Raw genomic sequence first — 26,063 nt, forward strand, 5'->3', positions numbered from 1 at the left:
TATTTTTAACCAGAATAGATATAGAATTATAACTGACATATGTGGTAATAATCATAACATTGATTAGTGTAATGATTCTCAAACTTTAATGTGCATATTCATCACCTGGGAGCCTGTTTAAATTTTGCTCAATAAGTCAGGGATGGGACCCAATAATTTGCATTTTTATCAAGCTCCCAGCTGATGCCAATGCTACTGGTCTGCAGATCATCACTTAACTACAAAGGTGTAAAATTTGTTGAGTGCTTGCCATATACCAAATGTGCTTACCCATAAAATTACCTCATAAGAAAGAGTAAGTAGAAGGCAAGTTTTAGAGATAAGATTATGTAGCCTGGATTAGAACCCAATTCTTCTGATGCCTAGTTTAATGTGTCTTCTACTATGTCACTCTTTCTAAGTATGAGAACCTGTTCTCTTTAGGACAGTTACAGTTACAGTTCAGTCGCTCAGTCGTGTCCGACTCTTTGTGACCCCATGAATCACAGCACCCCAGGCCTCCCTGTCCATCACCAACTCCTGGAGTTCCCTCAAACTCATGTCCATCGAGTTGGTGATGCCATCCAGCCATCTCATTCTCTGTCGTCCCCTTCTCCTCCCACCCCTAGTCCTTCCCAGCATTAGAGTCTTTTCCAGTGAGTCAACTCTTCGCATGAGGTGGCCAAAGTATTGGAGTTTCAGCTTTAGCATCAGTCCTTCCAATGAACCCCCAGGATTGATCTCCTTTAGAATGGACTGGTTGGATCTCCTTGCAGTCCAAGGGACTCTCAAGAGGAAGCCATTAATTTATGATATTTTCACAATTTAATATTCACTCAAAAATATAATCTTTTCAAATTTCATCTTAAACATAAATCTGAAATATAGATTTCCTTCAAAACCAGCGTGAATATTATTGCTTCTAATATATATTAAACCAAATAGATAATGATATTTTCATGTTTTCAATTTTGTCCATCTGTTAAAACTAAATATCTATATAGCTAAACTATACATTCATGGTTTAATGCATTTTATCCTTGCAGATTCTGTGACATTGAAACTCTACCCCTTACTTTAGCGGAAGGTCTCATTTTCTATTCCTGGAGCTAGCAGCATTCCATTTGACATTTGATGCCCATGAGATTTTTATAGAATCTAGGTTATAAGATTGAGTCTCTTGCCACATATTTTTGAATAGAGATTTATGTTACTTTTCCCAGAGGGGTTCTGCCTTATACATTTTTTCAATATTGTTTTGATTATTTTAAAAGAAGCCTCCAGTGTTAAAACCTTTTGCATAAAAATCACCAGTGACTAAGACAGCTTTTGTTTGTTTTAAAGAGAATTTGTTCAGAAGAGAGAAGGCAATAGTGATCCTCTCTTCTCCTCATGAATGCATGCTGCTGCTGCTGGTGCTAAGTCACTTCAGTCGTGTCCGACTCTGTGTGACCCCATAGACGGAAGCCCACCGGGCTCCCCCTTCCCTGGGATCGGGGGTGCTAAATTGCTTCAGTCATGTCCAGCTCTTTGCGACCTCATGGACTGTAGCCCATCAGGCTTCTCTATCCATGGGATTCTCCAGTCAAGAATACTGGAGTGGGTTCCTTCTGGAGTTGGTTTCCAGGGGAATTTTCCCAACCCAGGGATCGAACTCATGTCTCCTGTGGCTCCTGCATTGCAGGCAGATTCTTTACTGCTGAGCCACCAGGGAAGACCCCTTCTTTTCAGAGCTCAAAGCAAAAGGCTATATTGATGTGGCAATAGAATGAAAAAAGTTTTTTACCATAAGCCTCAGTATAACTAGAAATTTGCTTGTATTTTTGAAAAGACAAATCAATAAAGTATCAAAAATGAGTAATACATGAGACAACATGACGTCTTTAGTTCAAATGCAGTATACTAAAAGTTTTCTTTCTAATCATCCAGATAAAGACATGCATCCATATATATATATAATCAACTTAGGTAATTTATTGAAAATGGGCTTATCTAAATTGTTTTATTCCCAGAAATGGAGGAAAATTGATGGTAAGATGTTTAGTGTTTCATAAAATGACATGTTCTAATATAATTGTTACTTAAGTTTTACCTAGCAAAAATCCATAATAATAAGAGGATATATGCTTTATGTCTGTCTATATATACCAGCCAAGTTGACCTACTTAACCTTAGATTTGATTAAACTTAGAATTAGCTATTTATGATACATCATGACAAAATATTCAAAATATACTCATTGTAATGACTTTTAAATTATACAGCTTAAATTATCAAAAGTAGGTTTTTTTTGTTTTAAATTCTGAGGTTTCTTCTACTGCTTACTAAGCTGGCTTTCTTTCACATGATAGGTGCACAGAAAAAATGCTTATAGGAAAAAATGTTATTAGTTATTAACAATATTAACTAAGCCAAATAAAGATAATCTTTAAGCTAATAATATACAACAAAAAGTAATAATAATGAAGAAAGAAAACTAACTTTGGGAAGTCTTTCCTATCTGCCAAGCACTGGCTAAGAATAACAATGAATAATATTTTGTTTAACTCACACAAAAATATTGCAAGATACACACCGTTATTTTCCCTCAGAAAATTGACATTTTATGGTCTCCCCAAGTTAGGAACTAGTAAATTTTAGAGCTCACACGCAGAACCAGATTTCTGTGGCTTGAATCCCATGGCTGCTATACTCTTTCCATCTGTTAATTTTAGTTTAGAGTGCAAAAACCAAACACAATCACTTCTTTGGTATAATGTAGAACAGGAGACCTGGGTTCGATCCCTGGGTTGGCAAGATCCCCTGGAGAAGGGAATAGCAACCCACTCCAGTATTCTTGCCTGGAGAATCCCATGGACAGAGGAACCTGGCAGGCTACACTCCATAGGGTTGCAAAGAATCTGACATGACTGAAGTGCCTTAGCACAGCACATTGCACAGATAATACTTAAAGACTCTTGAATTTAATTTTACAGAATAGGTAAGAGTGTTTGCTTTTACAATTGAATAAACATTAACATAATGTAAATTCTTGCATTTTCTAAAGATGCTAGGTAAGATTTTAGGTTTTATTCAGCTTAACTGTCACAACCACTATCATAACCACATGATATGGTCATGATCCATGATGGTTATCATCCTTGATATTTTGGGACATAGTGGTTACTGAGTAACTAACTACTCTGTTCCTGTTATTGTGCTCGGTTATCCCCTCTGCAGATTTAACTCATTCATTGCTTACTGTTTATCAAATATTTAATATCAAATATTTGATATTAATATTTGTGCCCATTATGAAGCAGGCATGATAAGACAATATTATGGGTATGTTTTGAAGCAACTGCTTTATTAAAGATAACATTTCCAAGAAAACTGGGAAGTAAAACATGATCTCTCTATTATCATTTTCCTAAGATATGGTGCTGAGTGAGACATTTGTTCTAAGTTTTATAAGCTGGTTATATTAAGGATATAAAAAGGAGAATCATGCAGTTACTTTTCAGTTTTCCAAAATGGTTTTCTAATGAGTCCATGGTAGAACTGATATTTGAGTGCTGGCATGCAAAAGCTGTTTTAAATTGATAGCTGGATATGCAATAGCGATGCATGCTACATACCACGTTGTCATATTACCCACATGATTTTTTTCTTCAGAATTAATTTTATTTTCCATAGAATATATCTGTTTATTTCCAGTGCTTATAGAGTCATCCAAATAAGCACAGTAGTTTGGCTAAAGAATCATGATAGTTGGGTCAGGTGTTGCTTTATGTGATTGGTATTGACTGCTCATGGGCACAGTTTGGTCCATTCACTAATAATTTTCATATTTTGTCACTGTTTCCATCACAAAAAGCACGAGATTATATCCAAGTCTCCTGAAGCTGTGACTACTTGCTTCACACAGTTCTCACTGCAGATGAGCGTGTTAGCAGGACCTGAGACATCTTCCTCTCCTCAACTTTCATGTACCCCCTTTTCCTATTTGTTATTTTGTACCACTGATAGGTTGGTGGTGGCGGTGGTTTAGTCACTAAGCCATGTACGACTCTTGCAACCCCATGGACTGTAGCCTGACAGGGTCCTCTGTTCATGGGATTCTCCAGGCAAGAACACTGGAGTGGATTGCCATTTTCTTCTCCAGGGAATCTTCCTGACCCAGGAATCGAACCCAAGTCTCCTGCATTGCAGGCAGATTCTTTACCAACTGAGCTACAAGGGAAGCCCACTGACAGGATAAAAAGTCCAAATCAGAGGAAACTGATGAACTAGACAGGAAGATTGATTTTCATTTATTTGCTTTTGTTTTGTGATATTTGTTATTGTTCTCTGTTTGAAATTGATCTCCATGTGGTATTATAGTCCATATGTTTCATTGCACTGAAGTTGATTTAATATATCAAAAGTTGTGTCATTTAGCCAGAGTCATCTAATGGTGCACTTGAAATTAGAGGTACTAAATATCTTTTTTAAAAGCCCCTTTAATTAGAAGTAATATTAGACTTCCCCAACCTAGGTTTTATGACAATTCACCAAGTGTTAGCTGAAGCTCAAATTTATATTATCAAGAATGGAATTATTCTGTAATTCAGATTTCCCATAAGCAGTTCTTTTTAATGAGTATTGCTGATATTAGAACTTATTTTAAAAGCTTTAAAGATTACATTTTATAGCAAGATAATAATTTTTGTTTGTTTAAAGCCAAGTAAAATGATATACTTTCACAATCTAAGTAAATGTATTTTTCTATTCACCACACAGCCCCAACAAATTCCATTCTGGTGTCAGTGGCAAATATTGTCATTGCCATAGCCTGTGAAGAGAAGTTAGATATTTAAGTTGGTGGGGGGGGGGGGATAGAAATAATGCTGGGAAATTAAATTATTATAAAATTCTGTATTTAAGAATTGAAGCAGGACTTCCCTGGTGGCTCATTGGTGAAGAATCCACCTGCCAATGCAGGAGACATGGGTTTGATCCTTGATCTGGGAAGATCCCACATGCTGTGAAGCAACTAAGCCTGTGTGCCAAAATTATTGAACCTGAGCTCTAGATCTCAGGAGCCACAACTGCTGGGTCCAAAGGCCACAACTTCTGAAGTCTGTGCACTTGCTTAAAGCCCATGGTTTGCAACAAGAGAAGCCACTACAATGAGAAGCCCATGCACTGCAAATGAAAAGAGCCTCCACTTGCTACAACAATAGAAAAGCCTGCCCGGTAATGAAGATCCAGCACTGTCATAAATAAATAAATAAAAGAATTGAAATAATATTGCTATTTATACTAAAGTTTATTTATAAGCTACTATTTCCTTTCATCAGTATATTGGGACCCAATGGATTGAAGCTTATCATGCTCTTTTGCCCGTGGAATTCTCTAGGCAAGAATACTGGAGTGGGTAGCCATTCTCTTCTCCAAGGGATCTTCCCGACCCAGAGATTGAACCTGGTTCTCCTGCATTGCATACAAACTCTTTACCATTCAAGCCACCAGGGAAGGCTCCCCCCAACTCACTAAAAAGATGAAGCAATATTGCTCTTTTTCTTAAAGTTTATCAATAACTCGTATTTTCTTTTATCAGGATATTGTGTCTATATAAAGAGCATTCTCAATACAATCTTTTCCCCCTAATATCTGTTGTCTTTATTAGGTACTATATATAATAACATTAAAAAATTTTTTCTAGTCTTAGTTTAAAAAGAAAATAAAAAGTATGAGCAGCACATACTCCTCTGGTAGCCTCAACGAATGCAGGTATGACTTGTCAACATTACTGAATGTGTCCAAAGAAACTGGTAAAGCAAATTTATTAAGTAATCAGATTATATTAGAAAATAAATATTATTACAAAGAATCATCTTCTGATTTGCTCATCTTATGGCCAAAACTGTCTGACGGTATATATTTGTACATATTTACAAAATTCAGTCAGTTGAAAGTGTTTCCTTTTAAAATATAATCAAATTAGGAGAAGACATCAAGATTCAGAGAGCTCACCTTACATTATTGTTTGGAGCATAACAAAGGGCTGTGATATGTAATTTTTAATCCTTCTTCATTGCATTATCTCTGCTAAAATCACTGGTGAAGATAGAGTTAGGAGTTTTAAACAATTTTTGCTTCATACTTTTCTGTTTGCTGTTTTTAAGTATTCATTAAGTATTTATATCAGAATTATAAGTACATATGTTTTCAATATTCACATATAAATATTGACTAATTGAAGAAAATATTTTCAGAGTGAGATTCCTGAGGCTCATGATTTTTGGTAGGGAAGCTGGGCAAAGAGCTTTGAAAACTGCTTTAGGACTTCAGTAGATCTAAGTGTATTGTGGGATAGGATGGTTTCTGTGAATATCAGAACGAAGACTAGCTCACTAACTGGGACCCTGAGGGATGAGGGGGGTCAAGCATGTTTCCCACTGAGCTGCTGTCCAATCCCTTCTATTGTAAAAGTGTCCACCTTCATCTTGTTTTTCAGTCCTCCACAAGCAACCCAGAGAAGTGTGTCTTTGTTTGCTAGAGCTTGGCCGGATTGCAGCCAGGTAGGTCATACTACTGCTGCTATGTAAGATGTGGACCATCTCAGTATCCAAGCAACTCAGAAGCTTGCTGGTTTTTCATTGCTGATATTTAACCTAGGTGTTGAGGAGCAACTTCTTCAAAGATGATCGGTATGAACATCTCGAGAACAACTATTCAAACTAAAAATGGACTACCAGTATTCTTCACATCGTGACCTTATTGTCCAACTCACTATGTCTAAGCATTTTCTAAATATCTTTTCAATGAATATATTTTGCCTGCAATGCTTTCTTGAGAGATTGGAGAGGATATTGTACGTGAAGTCATTTGTGACAATTACGCTTCCCTTAGTGGAAAGTCGATTCCCATTTTCTCTCTCTGTCTCCCAACTCCTTCACCGGTCTCTTCCTGTTTAGTCTTTAATAATTGTCAGACTCCTCTTTTGTTCCTTTTTCCTCACTTTCCCCATCTAGCAGCTAATCCCTCAGTTCTTTTTAGTTTCTACTCCTGAGTGGATGAATAGGTTAACAGTTACTTTTCATATTTTGATTGGAAAAAGGCATAGAATATAATCCTGCATATGTAGAGACATCTTTGGAATATTTTTCTTCCAGAAAAGATAAAAGTACTTATAGAAATCATAACCATAGCTAAATAATCAGGGGAAGGGACTTTATTAGCCCAGCTGACTTGATTTGCTTTCTTTTCATCAAATAAGGCTTCTGACAGTTTTACAGAGCCCAAAGGATTATAAAAGAAGATATAAATATTTGAATAAATCTTGATGCAAGATAAAACTTCAGAATTAATTAGGTGATGTTTTCTTATCCAGTCCAGGGTATACTTGTAGTGTTGAGATAAGATGAATTAATAAGATAAAGTAAGAGCTTGCTCTGTGTGTTAATTCTCAAAGGGAAAACTATAAAGAAAATCACGGAAAATAAAATACAAGGTGTGTACATCAGGAAATTACAGCAATGGGCAGAAAACTTGCTGTCAATGAATAGCCCTTTTTTTTTGATCCAACAGATAAACTGTAATCAGAAGTAATCCCATGTTCTTTAAAACATCATAGTCAACATAATCTTAACAAATTGTTCATAAGGTATGGATTTTACTTTGCTATAGTAATTGGATGAGAGAAAGATTATTTTTATTTAAAAGCAATTCTAATTAAGTAGAAATGAGGCTCCACTCAACCAGAAGTGAAAAAATCAATTTGAGATACTTAGGGATGCCCCTGTTCCCTGCTATAAGTTTCCCAGCTTTGTTGTGTGACAGCCTCTGGAGAGGGTCCTCTAGTCTTCTATCCGCTCAAGCCTCTACTACTCAGGCTTAGTTCATAGTGTCTGACAGTCCTTGGGACCCCACTCTCCTTCTGTCACTATCTTGGGTTCTGAGAGGGAGCAAGACAAAGGTACCTGTTGCTTCTAAGACTCTGCTAAACCACTCCTCCACCACGCTTAATCCTGCTGGCCTGCAGGACAAACAGCTTTGAGTCAGAGGGCTCAGCCTTGAGTCTTTGGGTTCAGCAGATATCCCTGAGAAAGGTGATCTTACAAAATAGAAGTAGAGTCACAGATGTAGAAAAACTTATGGTTACCAGGGAATAATGTGGGAGGGATAAATTGGGAGATTGGTACTGACATATGTACTCTACTATATGTAAAATAGTTATCTAATAAGATGGAGAAGGCACTGGCAACCCACTCTAGTACTCTTGCCTGGAAAATCCCATGGATGGAAGAGCCTGGTAGGCTGCAGTCCATGGGGTCACTAAGTCTCTGACATGACAAAGTGACTTCACTTTCACTTTTCACTTTCAGGCATTAGAGAAGGAAATGGCAACCCACTCCAGTGTTCTTGCCTGGAGAATCCCAGGGACGGGGGAGCCTGGTGGGCTGCCGTCTAAGGGGTCGCACAGAGTCAGACACGACTGACGTGACTTAGCAACAGCAGCAGCAACTAATAAGAACCTAATGTATAGCACAGGGAGCTCTACTCAATACTCTGTAATGGCCTATACGGGGGGAAAAATCTATCTGTATATATATGAAACTGATTCACTTTTCTGCACTCCTGAAACTAATGCAACATTGTAAATCGACTATACTCCAATAACAAGTTCAAAAAATATAAGAAGGAGGGATCACACAAAGTAGAATCTCAGTACATGAGCGGCTACCCCTGAAATGCTAGAGTGAAAGAGAGGTGGTCTAGAGTTCCTGTGTATTAGGTTAAGCAGAAAACTTTTTTGTGTACTTGTTTATTTTAATTATATCATTAGAATATTCTGAAATGGCATATTGCATTTTGTTACTTTGATAACCTAAATATGTGGGTCAAATGGGCATGACTCTGAAAGGTGTTATAGAGGTAAAACAAATGACTGAGAAATAGCTTACAAATAGCTAAGAAAAGAAGAGAGGCTAAAGGCAAAGGAGAACAGGAAAGATATACCCATTTGAATGCAGAGTTCCAAAGAATAACAAGGAGAGGTAAGAAAGCTTTCCTCAGTGATCAATGCACAGAAATAGAGGAAAATAATAGAATGGGAAAGACTAGAGATCTCTTCAAGAAAATTAGAAATACCAAGCGAACATTTCACGCAAAGATGGGCACAATGAAGGGGAGAAATGGTATGGACCTAACAGAAGCAGAAGATATTAAGAAGAGGTGGCAAGAATACACAGAAGAACTATACAGAAAAGATATTCATGACCCAGATAACCATGATGGTGTGGTCACTCACTTAGAGCCAGACATCCTGCAGTATGAAGTCAAGTGAGTCTTAGGAAGCATCATTCCGAACTAAGCTAGTGGAGGTGATAGAATTCTAGTTGAGCTATTTCAAATACTAAAAGATGATGCTGTGAAAGAGCTGCACTCAATGTGCCAGCACATTTGGAAAACTCAGCAGTGGACACAGGGCTGGAAAAGGTCAGTTTTCATTCCACTCCCAAAGAAGGGTAATGCCAAAGAATGTTCAAAGTACCGCACAATTGCACTCATCTCACACGCTAGCAAAGTAATGCCCAAAATTCTCCAAGCCAGGCTTCAACAGTACGTGACCTGTGAACTTCCAGATGTTCAAGCTGGATTTAGAAAAGGCAGAGGAACCAGAAATCAAATTGCCAACATCTGTTGGATCACTGAAAAAGCAAGAGAGTTCCAGAAAAACATTTACTTCTGCTTTATTGACTATACCAAATGCTTTGACTGTGCAGATCACAGCAAACTGTGGAAAATTCTTCAAGAGATGAGAATACCAGACCACCTTACCTGCCTCCTGAGAAATCTGTATGCAAGTCAAGAAGCAGCAGTTAGAACCAGATTTGGAACAACAGACTGGTTCCAAATTGGGAAAGGAGTATATTGTCATATACATCAAGGCTGTATATTGTCACCCTGCTTATTTAACTTATATACAGAATACATGACGCAAAATGCTGGACTGGATGAAGCACAGGCTGGAATCAAGATTGCCAGGAGAAATATCAATAACCTCAGATATGCAGGTGATACCACCCTTATGGCAGAATGTGAAGAGGAACTCAAAGTCCTCTTGATGAAAGTGAAAGAGGAGAGTGAAAAGGTTGGCTTGAAGCTCAGCATTCAGAAAACAAAGATTATGGCATCTGGTCCCATCACTTCATGGGAAATAGATGGGGAAACAGTGGAAACAGTGTCAGACTTAATTTTTTTGGGCTCCAAAATCACTGCAGATGCTGATTGTAGCCATGAAATTAAAAGACGCTTACTCCTTGGAAGGAAAGTTATGACCAACCTAGATAGCATATTAAAAAGCAGAGACATTACTTTGCCAACCAAGGTCCGTCTAGTCAAGGCTATGGTTTTTCCCGTGGTCATGTATGGATGTGAGAGATGGACTGTGAAGAAAGCTGATCGCCGAAGAATTGATGCTTTTGAACTGTGGTGCTGGAGAAGACTCTTGAGAGTCCCTTGGACTGCAAGGAGATCCAACCAGTCCATTCTAAAGGAGATCAATCCTGGGTGTTCATTGGAAGGACTGATGCTAAAGCTGAAACTCCAATACTTTGGCCACCTCATGAGATGAGTTGACTCACTGGAAAAGACTCTGATGCTAGAAGGGATTGGGGGTGGAAGGAGACGGGAACGACAGAGAATGAGATGGCTGGATGGCATCACCGACTCGATGGACATGAGTTTGAGTGAACTCCGGGAGTTGGTGATGGACAGGGAGGCCTGGCGTGCTGTGATTCATGGGGTTGCAAAGAGTCGGACACGACTGAGCGACTGAACTGAACTGAACTGAACTGATACATCTATGAAACTATCATCACAATCTATGCCATAAACATAGCTATCACCTCCATAAGTTTCCTCTGCCTTTATTATCATTATTTTCATTATCATTGTTATGGACAAATATGGGTGGCTACATTTCTAACCACACTTATGACTGTGTCTACTAGTAAAAGCAGAGATTATTCCTATTATAAAAATTTTACTAATTTCACAAAGCAGCGATAGAAGGATTAAGACAACACAGTACAGTGTTCTATTTGTAAATTTTGTTTTTTATCTTCCTTACCTACTTGAGTGCTGTGAAATTTTGTACACTTACCATGAAAAAGAGAAAATAGGCTGAGAGATTATTCAGGTTGTTATTTTGTATGCAGCATAAAGTTAAACAGCTGAATACCCAAATGGATAGAATGAACATTTAAGTTTAAATATCTGTAAGTTTCTTTTTGGACACATTTGAAGATTTTATTAAAATTTTAGTGGAAGTTCAATTGTACTTTAAAAATAGTAACCCAGTACGCCCAAACAACACTACCTTAGTCCTGTGTTGAAGCATAATAGTGAAGGGAAAAAAAAGGGAAATTCATCATTCTCATCTTATTTTATGCCAAAATCTTTGTTTTGACATAGTAAACCTTTATCTTGATTATTGTTATGTGTGCTTCCTTCCCTTTTTTACTTTTCCATGATGTTGAATTAGGACAGCATTTGAATTAAGACAGCATTAACCAAAACTAGAAATGATGTTTGGAGAGCTCTCAAGAATCACAGCATTAATTTGTACACACAACAGATGCAGTTTGACCATGACAAAATCCTAACACAATGTTGCGAATTTTGTGTTTTTTCTACTGATAGATAATGTTTTTTTATATTTGATCCTAAATATTTATTTCTGAAGATTACGTAAATGTCATTTTAAAAGCATCAACGTCACTTCAGAAATGATTAACTGAAAGTTTCTAATTCTCTGCCATATTCCTTGCCTGGGAACCCTCTGTGAAGCTCTCTTGAGAGCTGTGGGCTTCTCTGAGTTCTGAAATGGGAGAAAGAGACCACTTATTTTTGCCCTCCTGGGTAAAACTTCCCTTTATTTTCAACTACAAAGAGGTATCATCCCTGTGAAATCCCTCTGTTAATATTTCAGAAACCGTGTCAGTTTCTTCGTGTAAAATATGCATGTTTGCCTTCTGCAAAGTAAAACACTCAGCAAAAACAGGTCAGTAAAACCTCAAAAATATGTTTAATGAGAGTATTTTGATATTCATTATTTTAAAAAAGTTACTATGAATTCAGCCTTTTTTAAAGACTGAAAAATTAAGATAAGCTTTATGATAAAAGTAAAAAGAACTGTTGTTAATTTTGTTTGGGGCTATGATGAATAGTCAACATCAGAGGGAAGCTTTTTATTTTTATTTTTGAGTGCTTCATTTTGAACAAAATTTATGACCGTTCAAAAGAAATATACTTTGTGAATATTTCCTCCTATTTTAATTCATAACATAATGAAATGTTACTTAATAGAAAATATTCTTACACTAGGCTTATTAGTTAACTCATCCTATTTAAAGAACTTGACTCTTACTGCTAAGAATAAAATTTATTTTTATTTGAGTGAAACTTCCATCCAGACTTTAAAGCAGAATAAAAATGGGGCAAAAACTATCTTGCAAGAATCTTTAAGTGATCTGTTATATGCCTTAAGAAAGGGGAATGTCTATACTTTATCCCTCCACGTCTAATCGGAGAAGGAAATGGCAACCCACTCCAGTATTCTTGCCTGGAGAATCCTGTGGACAGAGGAGCCTGGTGGGTTGCTGTCCATGGAGTCACATAGAGTCGGACATGACTGAAGTGACTTAGTATGCATGCATGCGCTGGAGAAAGAAATGGCAACACACTCCAGTATTTTTGCCTGGAGAATCCTAGGGACGGAGGAGCCTGGTGGGCTGCTGTCCATGGGGTCGCACAGAGTCAGACACGACTGAAGCGACTTAGCAGCAGCAGCAGCAACCAGGTCTAATAAAGTAGACCCCAGATGTCTTTTCTTTGAAAATTATCATCTAGTAAATAGTTTGAGTAAATTTTCTAGTTCAGGGCTTAGTTTGGGGCTCAATTATTTCATCTAGACCAATCTTAAAAGTTATATCCTATGTCAGAAAAATGTAAAGTCTATTTCTAAGATCTCATCATAAAGTTATTAACCACAAGACCCTTTCCCTAGCACTTTTTGAGTGAGACCAAAAATGATAATATGACACTGCCCTTTCAGTATTCTCCCTACTTTCATATCACTGGGGTATACAGATACAAAGACTTGGTTTTAGCAGATCCAACCTTCTTGCTGTCTTTTGTTGACCCATATTCAGTTTGAAAGCAATAGTTGCTCCTTCTCCTACAAAGTTTTGAAATCTTGTAGTTGGGCGAGAATAGACAACAGTGAAAGTAAAAGTGAAAGACAGTTTTGTCTGACTCTCTGCGACCCCAAGGACTATACAGTCCATGGAATTCTCGAGGCCAGAATACTGGAGTGGGTAACCTTTCCCTTCTTTATGGGATCTTCCTAAATCAGGGATCGAACCCAGGTCTCCCTCATTGCAGGCAGATCCTTTACCAGCTGAGCCACAAGGGAAGCCCTAGACAACAGTAGATAATAGTAGTTGACCCTTATTCATTTTGAAAGCAACAGTTGCTCCTTCTCCTACAAAGCTTTGAGATCTTGTATTTGAATGAGACTAGACAACAGTATACATTTTTGAAAACTGTTTAGACAGAATCAAAATGTAGCATGGGATAGGGTTAATCATGGAAACCAGAATGAAGCAGCTTTTTCGAGAGCAAAAAAAAGACCTTTTAGTGACTAAGTTGGTTTCAGGTGCAGGGCCCCAACCCAAGGGGAATTTCATGATTTACAGCCTGTTGACATCTCCAGACAGACAGGAAGCCAATGAGTCGTACTTAAGTGTGTATTTCAGGATTGGCTGACTGTACCTTATGCAGCTTGAAGTATTCAAAAGCCAGTATAAGCAGAGATTTGGGGCTTAGTGTTGATTTTCTATGTTCAGTGGCATAGCTAATTTTCAGCATTCCCAGATAAAGAAAAGTCTCCAGGGTACAGTTTTCCATGTATGGTGTTGTTTTCTACTTCATTCAAACTTTGTTTTGTTTCGGACATGAAGTGGAACCTGTTGGTGCTTTAATAACATTTTTCATATTATTTCATTTTATTAAAACATTAAAAGGAAAAAAAAATTGTTCAACCCAACCAACCTGTTTCTAAAAGGTAGCATGAATCCACCTACAATTACAAATGAAATCGTATTTTCCAATTGCGTTAATTTATATTTTCCAATATGATGTTTTCACTTATGATTGACTTTTAATTGGCTGTGAATTCTAGTGTGTTAAATTCCTCTAGCATCACTGCCAAGTTTACATTATTCTCTTAGGATCATTAAATATAACAAAATGTTATACCTTGTTGGAACTAAGAATTTAAATAAGTCTAGAGAGATTAAAAAGGATTGCCTGTTGAAGTTCATCCAGTGAGTTAGTAGCAAAAATTAATTTATAACTTCTGCTATGCTTCAGCACTGAGATATTCCTGCTGTCCCACAATTCTGAGAAAATTAATTTAAAGGAAGCCTATGTGAGTTTTTGAACTGTGGTATTGGAGAAGACTCTTGAGAGTCCCTTGGACTGCAAGGAGATCCAACCAGTTCATCCTAAAGGAAATCAGTCATGGGTGTTCATTGGAAGGACTGATATTGAAACTCAAACTCCGGTATTTTCGCCACCTGATGTGAAGAGCTGACTCATTTGAAAAGACCCTGATGCTGGGGAAGGTTGAGGGCAGGAGAAGGGGACGACAGAGGATGAGATGGTTAGATGGCATCACCGACTCGATGGACATGGGTTTGGGTGGACTCCGGGAGTTGGTGATGGACAGGGAGGCCTGGCGTGCTATGGCTCATGGGGTCACAAAGAGTTGGATATGACTGAGCGACTGAACTGAGCTGAACGGATGTGAGTTTTTGGTAAAGGGTACAATAGTAACATAACAATATTGTAAACTTAAAAAATATTCACAACCTAAAAGCTGAGAGTTACGTTTTATGTGGTGGGAATTTTAGGATTTCATGGCTGGGAGACATCTCAGGTGACACTGAGAGAACTGCTCCAAGGAGGCGTGGGGAGGAGCCAGGTTATATAGAAGGTTTACCCCAAAGGGCAAGTAGTCTGAACATCATAGGCTTACCAGTGACCCATGGTAAAGATCCAGTCTGCCAGTGCAGCAGACCCGGGTTCAATCCCTGTTTCAGAAGGAGGGCATGGCAACCTACTCCAGGATTCTTGTCTTGAGAATCCCATGGAGAGAAGAGTCTGATGAGTTACTGCCCATATGGTCTCAAAGAATCTGACATGACTGAAGCAACTTAGCACACATGCACAGTCTGAACGTCAAAAGATTATTTTTAATTAAAGGAAGCCAGGTATCTTGGGTTAAGGAATTTAGTGTTTTTCTTTTTTATGGAAAGATGCAAAAGACTGGGCTCACTGAAATCATTCCTTTCACATGCATCTCAGCTATCTGGGGCCAGGATCCTGTTTTTCACATCCTGCGCTTCCTTGGGGTTGCAGTCTAATGACTGTTGGCTCACAGGTAATCCTTTCCTTCCTGAGTGCCCTTAGGGCTCAGAAGCTCATATTAAAGGACTGGAATTGCTGATGATTGTGACATCCATGTTTACTGATACAGCAGGAGTATCCCATTTATCATAATAAATAAAACTACATCTTAATTATGAGACTGTTTCATTATATCATTGGATGACATAATATATTTAAAAAAAAAAATGAAAACTTCAGCAAAAGGACCTCAATGTTGCAGTTTCCTGGTTGTGCAAGCTTTGATACATCAGTTGTCAATAGCCATTTCAGAGGTGGTGCCCTATATCAGACACTGTACTAGGTATGTAGTGGATACTGTTTTCATTCCCTCTAACTGTATTGAAACACAGGAATTAGAATTTTCATATTTTAGTGAAATAACACTGAGACTCAGAAATTATGTATATCAAGATGCCCCAATGGTCCAGAAACATAGAAGACGTTCAGTTTACAGTTATTCTTTTAACTTTCTTCTTCCTCCCTCCTTCCTGCCTCCCCCGTCTCCCCCTCTTCTGCTACATCAGACCTCTAGGATAGGTCACTTTCATCTCTGTTTTCCTGAGAGAAAACAGACTCTTTGAGGTTAGATGATTTGCTAATTTTAAAGAGTAGGTTAGTGGCACAGTTAGCTCAAGTCCGCCTCAGGGAAGAATGATACCCAGATCTCCAAGTGAATTTTGTTGGTACTTGTCAACAGTATGAGACAGTGGGTTGAGTAAAGTGTAATTAGTGAGCTCTAGAAAGTTAAAAATGTATTTTAGTTTTGAATAAGGTTTAAAGTCTTCTAGAAGAACACTTTTTAGGGTAAGACACCTATTTATATTTGATGTTGATATGTTTTATTAAAGTGATAACACATTTAAAGATCCAAAACAATGAACTCTGATTCATTTCTGGAACCTGAACACAATGTTATAGGAGAATCCAGAGTTTTTTTTCCATTCAAACAGTAGCTATTAAGGATCTATTGTGTGCCAGGATTTGCACTACCTGCTGAGGCGGCTGTGAATCAGACAGTGGTCTCTACTGTTAGAGAATCTGTAGTCAATTGCATGTTTCTACAGATGTCCTATTAACTGGCTAATCTGTTTAAAAGGTTTGAAATGTGATAAATAGTGCCTAAAGTCTTGTAGCTAATGATTTATGTAACCTAAAATTACTCTATTCACTAGAAGCAGTTATCCAAACAGCAATTATTATTTGAGTTGTGCCAGTTTAAACTGTTTTGTACCAAATTCTGGTATGTTTTCAAGCTCTCAAAGAGTACTTGACGTGTGTGTGGTGTTAGTTAAATGATCAAACCATTAGAACAGTAGAGTGATAATCTAAACTTTTACATTTAACAATGTTTTGAATATACTATTCACTCACTCTAAGGTCCTGGACATATTGCTAACATATTTATTCTCTCTACATAGATTATTTACTTTGTTGGCAATCCATAGCCTATTTTTATTTTAATTGCCAGGTGACTTTTTCCTCTTCTTTTTAACGTGTGATCACCTGATTAAAATATCAGAGAAAACCTGAAGTCAGAAAACCTGTATTGTGTCTTTGTCCTGCTCCTAGCAAGTTCTGTATTTTCTCTGGGTCTGTTTTATGTATTCTATAAAACTGAAAGCATATAACTACATGAACTCAAAGATCCTCTTGAATTATCTTTGGTCTCCTTCATCTAGGCATTATGATATACAATTGATATGCATTTAGAAAATCAAATCAATTTCAAATTTACTCTAAGGAAAATATGATTAGGAGAGAGATGAATGCTATTAACAACTATATCTCTGTCTTTAAACTGCTGTGACATTTGTAATTTACAGCATATAATTTTAACGTTATTATTTTAAATTAGTTTTGTTTCTCTGTATTCATTTTCTTTCTCACTAACACTATGAATATTTCATTAGGTTGTTCCTAAGAGCATAATCAATGATGCTGTGTAACCCATTCTGAATTATTCTGAGTCCATAAAGTTTTACAATTAACAGTGAATTTCTTCTCTATAAATTCATTTAAGAACTTTTATTTGGAAAGTTTGCTGTTTTCAACTTGACTCTGACTTTATTTCCATCTTTAAAAAATGTATATTCAAAATAGGAGTTCAGTTACAGCACTAATATCATTAAAGCTAGTAAATCTGAAATTTGAAGACAAAATTAACATGGTAATTCATGTTATTGACTCATCAATGTATTACATGGAGTCTTTTAATTTATTTTTGTAGGTTCTTATGAGTCTGTTCATGTATATTTTCATATACAGCTGTAACTAACTTACCTACAATGACATTTGCATTTTTCTTAATACCAAATGGACCTTTGTGCATGAAAGTCTGGCTTTAATTTTGATTTTTTCTCTTGGATCTTTGGGTCTGATTTTGCTGCTGCTGCTGCTGCTAAGTCACTTCAGTCGTGTCCGACTCTGTGTGACCCCATAGACGGAAGCCCACCAGGCTCCCCCGTCCCTGGGATTCTCCAGGCAAGAACACTGGAGTGGGTTGCCATTTCCTTCTCCAATGTGTGAAAGAGAAAAGTGAAAGTGAAGTCGCTCAGTCGTGTCCGACCCTTAGCGACCCCATGGACTACAGCCAACCAGGCTCCTCCATCCATGGGATTTTCCAGGCAATAGTACTGGAGTGGCTTGCCATTGCCTTCTCCCGGGTCTGATTTTAGCCATGACTTAAACAGACATAAGCATCCCCTTAACCCATACCTGCTTTTTGTATTTATACTGTTGGAAGTTCTGACTGTGGCCTTCACTGTTACTTTCTATGATGTATATATTGTCCTGAAAGATTTTATACTGACCCATGCAGTATTTCCTGATTCAACCATGTGTACTCTGCAATCTAAGAGAGATTGCAGCAAATTTGGAGCAGGCCTATTTTCTGATTTGTGGATTTTGTTCCTGCCAGGAATCTTGAAGATGTTTTGTTTCAGTGAAACAATGGAGTTGGTCGTGGCTTCTGTGTTTGTGTGTTCAGTTGCTCAGTTGTATCCAACCCTTTGCAACCCCGGGGACTGTAGCCCGCCAGGCTCCTCTGTCCATGGGATATTCCAGGCAAGAACACTGGAGTGGTTTGCCATTTCCTTCTCCAGGGGACCTTCCTAACCCAGGGATTGAAGCCTGTGTCTCCTGCATCTCCTGCATTGGCAGGCAGATTCTTTACCCTTGTGCCACCTGGGAAGCCACTTGGCTGCTGTAGGAGCCCTTCTTTTCTGCAGATTCATCATCTATAACACACACACGCTGATGTATAGGCTGTCACCTGAAGAGTATGTATTAGCTGCTATCAGCCTCTACTTGGATATCCTCAACCTCTTTTACACCTTTGCAAGTTTTGGAAGCAATTAATAGAAAGTGATTGAAAGCAGTATATAGAAACTGATTCATTAAGTAGTAAATTTTGAGATATAATTATCTATTAAATACTTTTAAGATTTTATTTTTATGCTGTGTACTATATTATAAAGTATAAATCTCCTTTTACTATTAACAGATTTTAACCTCATTTAGAAAAAAAAAGTATAGAAGATAAATTCCAGAGAATTATTCAGTGTTGCAATAAAATTATGTTAAAAGGTTTATGACATTTCATTGTAAAATGAGGTATTGAAAATTAAAAATCTGCTCAACAGATATTTTGACTTAAAATTTAACATTGTTGGTTTTCTAGAGTATAGGTTTCCTCTAAAAATTATAGCAGTATGCCAGTGACTAATGAAACTTTGGCAAATTCTTGACTGCAGTAATTTGCTAGGGTGCCTTAACAAAATGCCACAGATTGTGCGGCTTAAACAGAAATTTCTTTTCTTACAGTTCTGAGGTCAAGGTGTCAACAGGGTTGGTTTCTTCTGAGGTGTCTCTTTTGGCTGGTAGATGGTCATGTCCCTGTATCTTCATATGGACATCTCTCTGCATTTCTCTGTGTCCAAATTTCCTCTTCTTATAAAGATACCAGACATATTGGATTAGGCCCCACCATACTGACCTCATTTTATGTTAATTACCTCCTTGTAAAGATTCCATTTCCAAATACATTCTGAGGTACTAGAAGTTAGGACTTTCAGTTCAGTTCAGTTCAGTCGCTCAGTCGTGTCCGACTCTTTGAGACCCCATGAACCACAGCACGCCAGGCCTCCCTGTCCATCACCAACTCCTGGAGTTCACTCAAACTCATGTCCATTGAGTCAGTGATGCCATCCAGCCATCTCATTCTCTGTCATCCCCATCTCCTCCCGCCCCCAAACCCTCCCAGCATCAGAGTCTTTTCCAGTGAGTCAACTCGTCGCATGAGGTGGCCAAAGTATTGGAGTTTCAGCTTCAGCATCAGTCCTTCCAATGAACACCCAGGATTGATCTCCTTTAGAATGGACTGGTTGGATCTCCTTGCAGTCCAAGGGACTCTCAAGAGTCTTCTCCAACACCACACTTCAAAAGCATCAATTCTTCGGCGATCAGCTTTCTTCACAGTCCAACTCTCACATCCATACATGACCACGGGAAAAACCATAGCCTTGACTAGACGGACCTTGGTTGGCAAAGTAATGTCTCTGCTTTTTAATATGCTATCTAGGTTGATCATAATTTTCCTTCCAAGGAGTAAGTGTCTTTTAATTTCCTGGCTGCAATCACCATCTGCAGTGATTTTGGAGCCCCCAAAAATAAAGTCTGACACTGTTTCCACTGTTTCCCCATCTATTTCCCATGAAGTGATGGGACCAGATGCCATGATCTTCGTTTTCTGAATGTTGAGCTTCAAGCCAACCTTTTCACTCTCCTCTTTCACTTTCATCAAGAGGCCTTTGAGTTCCTCTTTACTTTCTGCCATAAGGGTGGTGTCATCTGCATATCTGAGGTTATTGATATTTCTCCCGGCAATCTTGATTCCAGCTTGTGCTTCTTCCAACCCAGCATTCCTCATGGTGTACTCTGCATAGAAGTTAAATAAGCAGGGTGACAATATACAACCTTGACATACTCCTTTTCCTATTTGGAACCAGTCTGTTGTTCCATGTCCAGTTCTAACTTTTGCTTCCTGACCTGCATACAGGTTTCTCAAGAGGCAGGTCAGTGGTCTTTCAGAATGTTCCACAGTTTATTGTGATCCACACAGTCAAAGGCTTTGGCATAGTCAATGAAGCAGAAATAGATGTTTTTCTGGAACTCTCTTGCTTTCTCCATGATCCAGAGGATGTTGGCAATTTGATCTCTGGTTCCTCTGCCTTTTCTAAAACCTGCTTGAACATCTGGAAGTTCACGGTTCACACTGGGCTTAATGTTTGTGTCCCCCAGTAGTTTGTTGAAACCTAATGCCTGCTATGATGATAGGAGTAAACAGGGCTTTGGGGATGAGGATGGAGTTCTTGTGAATGGGATTAGTGCTCTTATAAAAGCGACCCCACAGAGACCCCTTACCCTTGCTGCCACATGAGGTGACAGCGAAAAGACACAGTCTATGAACCAGGAGGGCTTCCAAGAATCTGCCTGCCAGTGCAGGAACCACAAGAGATGTGGGTTCGATCCTTGGGTTGGGAAGATCCCCTAGAGGAGGAAATGGCTACCCACTCCAGTATTCTTGCCTGGAAAATTCCACAGACAGAGGAGCCTGGCAGGCTACAGTCCAGGGGGTCACAAAAGAGACACAACTAAGCAACTGAGGACACTGAGCACGTGTAACGGTAAACATGTAAACACATGTGTGTGTATACACGTATGTATTTATATATATAAAATCTTTATATGTATATATGCATGTGTATTTATGTATGTGTATGTAAGTATGTATATATATAAATTTTTTTTTCCCTGCATAAAAGGGTGCCAATTTAAGTACCTACCAGAATGCCAGAAAAGAAATTAGTATTATTTTGAAAAGTTAGCAATTTGGTCCTATGGTGTTCATAATTTAATACAGCATATGTCAAGCGCTTCATTATTATAAGTTATGCATGTTTATTTGTCTGGTGTCTTTAAAAAGGTATGGTGTGGAGCCTCCTGGTTTGATAAAATTGGAAAAAGAGATAGAACAAGAAGAAACACTCTCTGCCCCTTCTCCTTCACCTCCTCCTTCTTCAAAGTCTTCTGGAAAAAAGAGTACAGGAAACTTACTGGATGATGCAGTAAGTAAAATTCATCGGGTTTCTTACCAGTACTTGCTCCTTTTTGAACTTCAAAACTCATTCTATTCGGTCTCCCCTCTCCTATTCCAATGTTACTGAAATTTCTTTTAGAGCCCTATGAGAAAGTTTATAGTCCTGCAATTCAAGACTCAAAACTGAGCCACTTATCTTATTTAAAGTACAGCATCACTTAATTCTGCTGAGTAGTACCTTAAATTTTAGGATAATAAGTCCAGCTCCTGAAAATTGTCTTCGAGAACACTTAAGCCTTGATACGATTGGTTCTTGCTCCCTTATTCATTGATAAGAAGTCTGAAGGCATGGGATCTGAAGGACTGTTGAAGAAGGAAAGGCAAAATGCAATGGAGAAGACAACTGTCCTTTACTGACTCTGCACTAGGGTGGGAGGTGACCTGCCATTGTTCTTCAAGTGATCTTGTTAGGCAGGTTTCTTATTGAGGAACCTGAGACTTGAAGTTGAATTCCCTGCTGAGAGGAAGAGAGGAGCTTAGATTGCAACCCAATTTTGTCTAACTCTTTGAGGTCACCCTCCCGCTACTTAACAGAGTCCTTGAGTCACCGTCTTTGGCAGATTAGGAAATATTTTCATTCCCTCCTCATACAGAAAACGGATTCTGGGTGGAATAATAAACAGGATGAAGTAACATTCTCGGGCTACTTCTGTTGTCTCTTAAGTCATTCTTGGTCATTAGTGGTGTGTCTGATTGTACAGATGCATTTACTTCTCAGCACATATGTTTTGAGTGTAAATTTCAAAACTGCCTCTGGGTTTTATGAAAAATGGAAACCTTGAGGATGTTAAACTGAAGTATATCTCACATACATGGACAAGATCCCTTGGTACAATATGTACAGTATGTCTCACATACACGGGAAGAGTTCTTAGAAGCTAGCACCAACCATAATGCCCGTTATGAAGAAGAGGCTGAACTGAAAAGGACAGCTGGCTCTTAGCTGAGAGTTTCTTTCCCTTGGGCCTGAACTGAAAAGATCGGGGGAAATGACTGGTGCTGTTGGATATAGAAAGATTTCCCCCACCTTTTATTCTCGTTCATGTGTCACTATAATCTATATTGCAGATTTAGATGAACAGAAACATAACAATTTGTCTGACAGATTGAGAATTCCCATTTCTGCTAAGGGCAGCACATTATACACTTCGCCCATCAAGCCATCTTATGCAGTACCAGTTTAATTTAGTTTTCCTGTGTTCAGTCCACCCAGAAATGAAAGGATAGGCAGGGCATTTGAATATAATGCACCAAAAAGGAAGTTAAAATCACAGGAATGCTTTTAAAGATCAGTCACATGCTTTGTATCCTACTATTTCATTTTTATTTTGTAAGGTAGTTGAGTAACTTTGTGTTAATAGTATGTAATAGCACATTATATATTGATAAGAACAATTTTTCTTTTTTCTCAATTATACTTTTTGATTAGACTTCATTTAGAGTAAGATCTTCCTTTTAGTCTTTCTCTTATAAAAGTGTTTTTCTGGGGCTACTCTGTTTGATTAGTCCTTTTCCTCTAAGCTGTTACCTTCATTCACTTTCTTTGCATTATAGTCAGTGGTCTGGCCAGCATCACTCTTAACCTCCTTATGAATGAATTAGTGAATCAAATGAATATTTTAGTCCTCGAGTTACGAGACCACTTTCCGGTGTATCTGACACTGTTGACCACTCTGTTCTCGTAATTCTCCACAAGCATTATTGCTACCAGAAAGATCAACCTAAAGGGAATTCAGAATTGATTAAAGTTTTATAGGAGCTCTATAATATCCAGGGTAAAGCCCAAACTCATGTACGTGTCACATAAGGCCTCCATGTTGCGGCCCATTTTGTCTTTCCCAGCCTTTATTACACTCTGGGTTCATTTTTACATAGTAATGTATCTATTGTAAACCTGTCCTCTAAGCCCAAATGCCCAAGGATTATTTTATACCCTGTGTTTTCCTCATTTGCTTTCCTCACCCTGCTCATTTTTGGTTTCTACTTTTAGACACCCTTTCATCTTCTAAAATTCAGGTTGTGCGGTCTTCTATAGAAAGTTTTCTTGGCATCTCTCATTCCCGGTAAAACTGACAAATGTGTCCTTGGTTCCTCAAGTGTTTTTATACATTTAGTGAAGTGTTTATCATATTGGGTATAAATACCTATTCTTCTTTAGGTGCCGTCTTTGTTCTCAAAGAGGAGGACCATATTTATTCAGGTATATCTAGTGCCATGCTAATTGGATACATTGTTAATATGAGTAATCAAAGCTTAAAAAAGATTCTCCCTTTTTCTGTTTATCTGGAATGGCCCTGTGGTAATGTGCATTTCTCAGCTCTGCTGTAACTTGGCAGAAGGAGGAGGAGGTGTTGCCCCTTGGGCTGTTTACCTGAGCCTGGGCAAAGCAGCTGGAATGGTTCCTTTTCTTCACCAGCATGTCTCCCACGTGGCCACCCCTCCTCCTTGAGAAGGGGAGAAGGACAGGGGAAGAAGGTGGTGAAACAACTATGAAAGGGATTTTGGAAAAATTTTACCAATAATCCAGTTCAGAGCACGTACGTGAGTTAGGGACTGTCTTCAAAATGGCAAGACTCATTCTGTGGTTGCTCTTGCTATGCCAAGTTCTGTTCTCGCAGCTGGAAACAAGGAAGGGGCTTTTGAGAAGCTTTAAACTCCCTTTTAAAGTTTTCCAGGGTTTGGGAACATGACCGTCTGTATAGTTAGGGGGTTTTCATCGAATGTAGGAAATGTGCTAAGTGGATTCTTATGTATTGTTGCCAGCTAGAATGCTGTGTGTGCAGTCTTCAGCATTTCTCAAAGAATGTTTAATCAAACACTCACACCACTAGATGGCCCATGGCATGAATAATTCCATGGATAGGTTAGTTTAAGAAATACATCTTACTGTAGTCCCTACCTAGAGTTTGGCAATGCATTCTGGCATATGAAAGGCACTAATGAGTTCTATAATAAGATCTTGTTTAACCTGGAATTTTCCATGCTTCTTTGGCCACAGAAGTCTCTTAAAGTCTTCTTCATGCTACACTGGGGAAACTGCACTGAAATATTTGCATTCTGTTTAAGTGAGAGTTTTTCACCAAAGTGTTTTATCTCAGGGACAGTAGAACTGAGAGAAAAACCATTTGGGCCTCACTAATGGTTTAAATCAGAGCTTCATATGTCAAAAATGAAAAGGAAATAGTTCATATGGTAACTGCTTCCCTGCATATGAGGCATAGATAGCCATTGGGGAGTTGCAATTCACATACTCCAACATGTGCTTTAGAATGGGTGTATAAAATATTGCTTGCAAAGTTCCTGTGTTTATTTAATAGTATTGAATATTTATACTCTAGAGATATTATTTACATCAAAAGAGGAAAAAAAGAATAAAGAAGAATAGTGAAGAAGAAAAAGAAAAAAATGGAGAAAAGAGTAAAGAAAAAGGAGGAAAAAAAAGAGACACAGACCTGTGTTAAAATGTCACATTCCAGTGAATAGTTCCAACAATAACTGCCAGTTTAGAAACTTTCAATGCGTCTTCACATTTTCTTGTTTGCTACTTAGGAGATTTGTGGAAAATTGGGGGAAAAAAGAGGTGACCCTTAATGTGGGTAATACATCCCACCTTCTTTAATCAAGCAAGACATCCTAAGAGGAACAGAACACAGGGGAGTCATTCAGATTAATTTACTCCCCGGATGTCCTGATAGAGTGACTCGGCTGTGATAAAATGGTGGGGTCAGGTTTAGTTCCCTTGCGTTGAGCCTGTTCTCACACAAGGAGCTGAATACAGTTCTAAGAAGCCAGTCTTACTTTCTTCCTCTCCTCCATCAACTTCCTCAGTCTGGGGATGAGAGATAGTATAATTCTGAGTAATCAGGCTCCTCTTGAAATCCCATTTCAGCAGAATACCGGCTGGGTTCCTGGCCAAAAACAGAACACCTGCCAGACTGACGTATCCCGAGGTAATGTGAGAAGCACCGGTGTCATCAGTCACTGTTTACTTAACAATATATTTCCATTACCCACAGTCTGGCCTTGTCTCTTGCATTTCTGCCTCCAGCTCTCACACAACTACACAAAAGCCCTTGATTTTAAAAAAAAAGCAAGTATATTTTCAAAGCTTAGGAAGGCATTAGAGAACCACTTGAGAAAATGTTTCTTGTATTTCATTTCGTTTGATACCAACAGTTTCTGTATTTTGTCTAAAAACGCTTCAAGATGGAAATGCTTTCCATACATACTTGTGACTGTCATTTCTTAGCAGAGGAACCACTTGAATAGCAATTTAATGTCTGCTCAATTACTAAGCTGCAGAAAAGCTATGCCAAGCATGAGTCTCTTAAAGTTAGGGCCATGTGCTTTATGATGCTGATGGTTGGATATTTCTGGGGGGACATGGCCGAAGTCCGTCTCCTTTCCCCCATCCCTTCTCCTCTCCCTCCTTTCCTTCTTT

General features: G+C 38.3%; 1 protein-coding gene and 1 pseudogene across 3 annotated transcripts in view; both read left to right on the forward strand.

Moving 5' to 3' along the window:
• The window catches only part of GAS2 (growth arrest specific 2), a 138,105-nt gene that overhangs the window by 50,156 nt on the left and 61,886 nt on the right, over positions 1–26,063 (forward strand). For all 3 annotated transcript variants that reach the window (XM_055416046.2, XM_088832078.1, XM_055416047.2), the window contains exons 5-6: positions 6,461–6,524; positions 21,449–21,590. In XM_055416046.2, coding sequence (XP_055272021.1) covers positions 6,461–6,524; positions 21,449–21,590 — 206 coding nt within the window. The remainder of the gene's footprint in view (positions 1–6,460; positions 6,525–21,448; positions 21,591–26,063) is intronic.
• LOC148773885 (protein lifeguard 4 pseudogene) lies at positions 17,786–18,832 on the forward strand (annotated as a pseudogene).

Source organism: Moschus berezovskii, chromosome 25 (assembly GCF_049115385.1).
Source record: "Moschus berezovskii isolate FMDL1 chromosome 25, NW_MosBer_1.0, whole genome shotgun sequence".
NCBI classification, from domain to species: Eukaryota; Metazoa; Chordata; class Mammalia; order Artiodactyla; family Moschidae; genus Moschus; species Moschus berezovskii.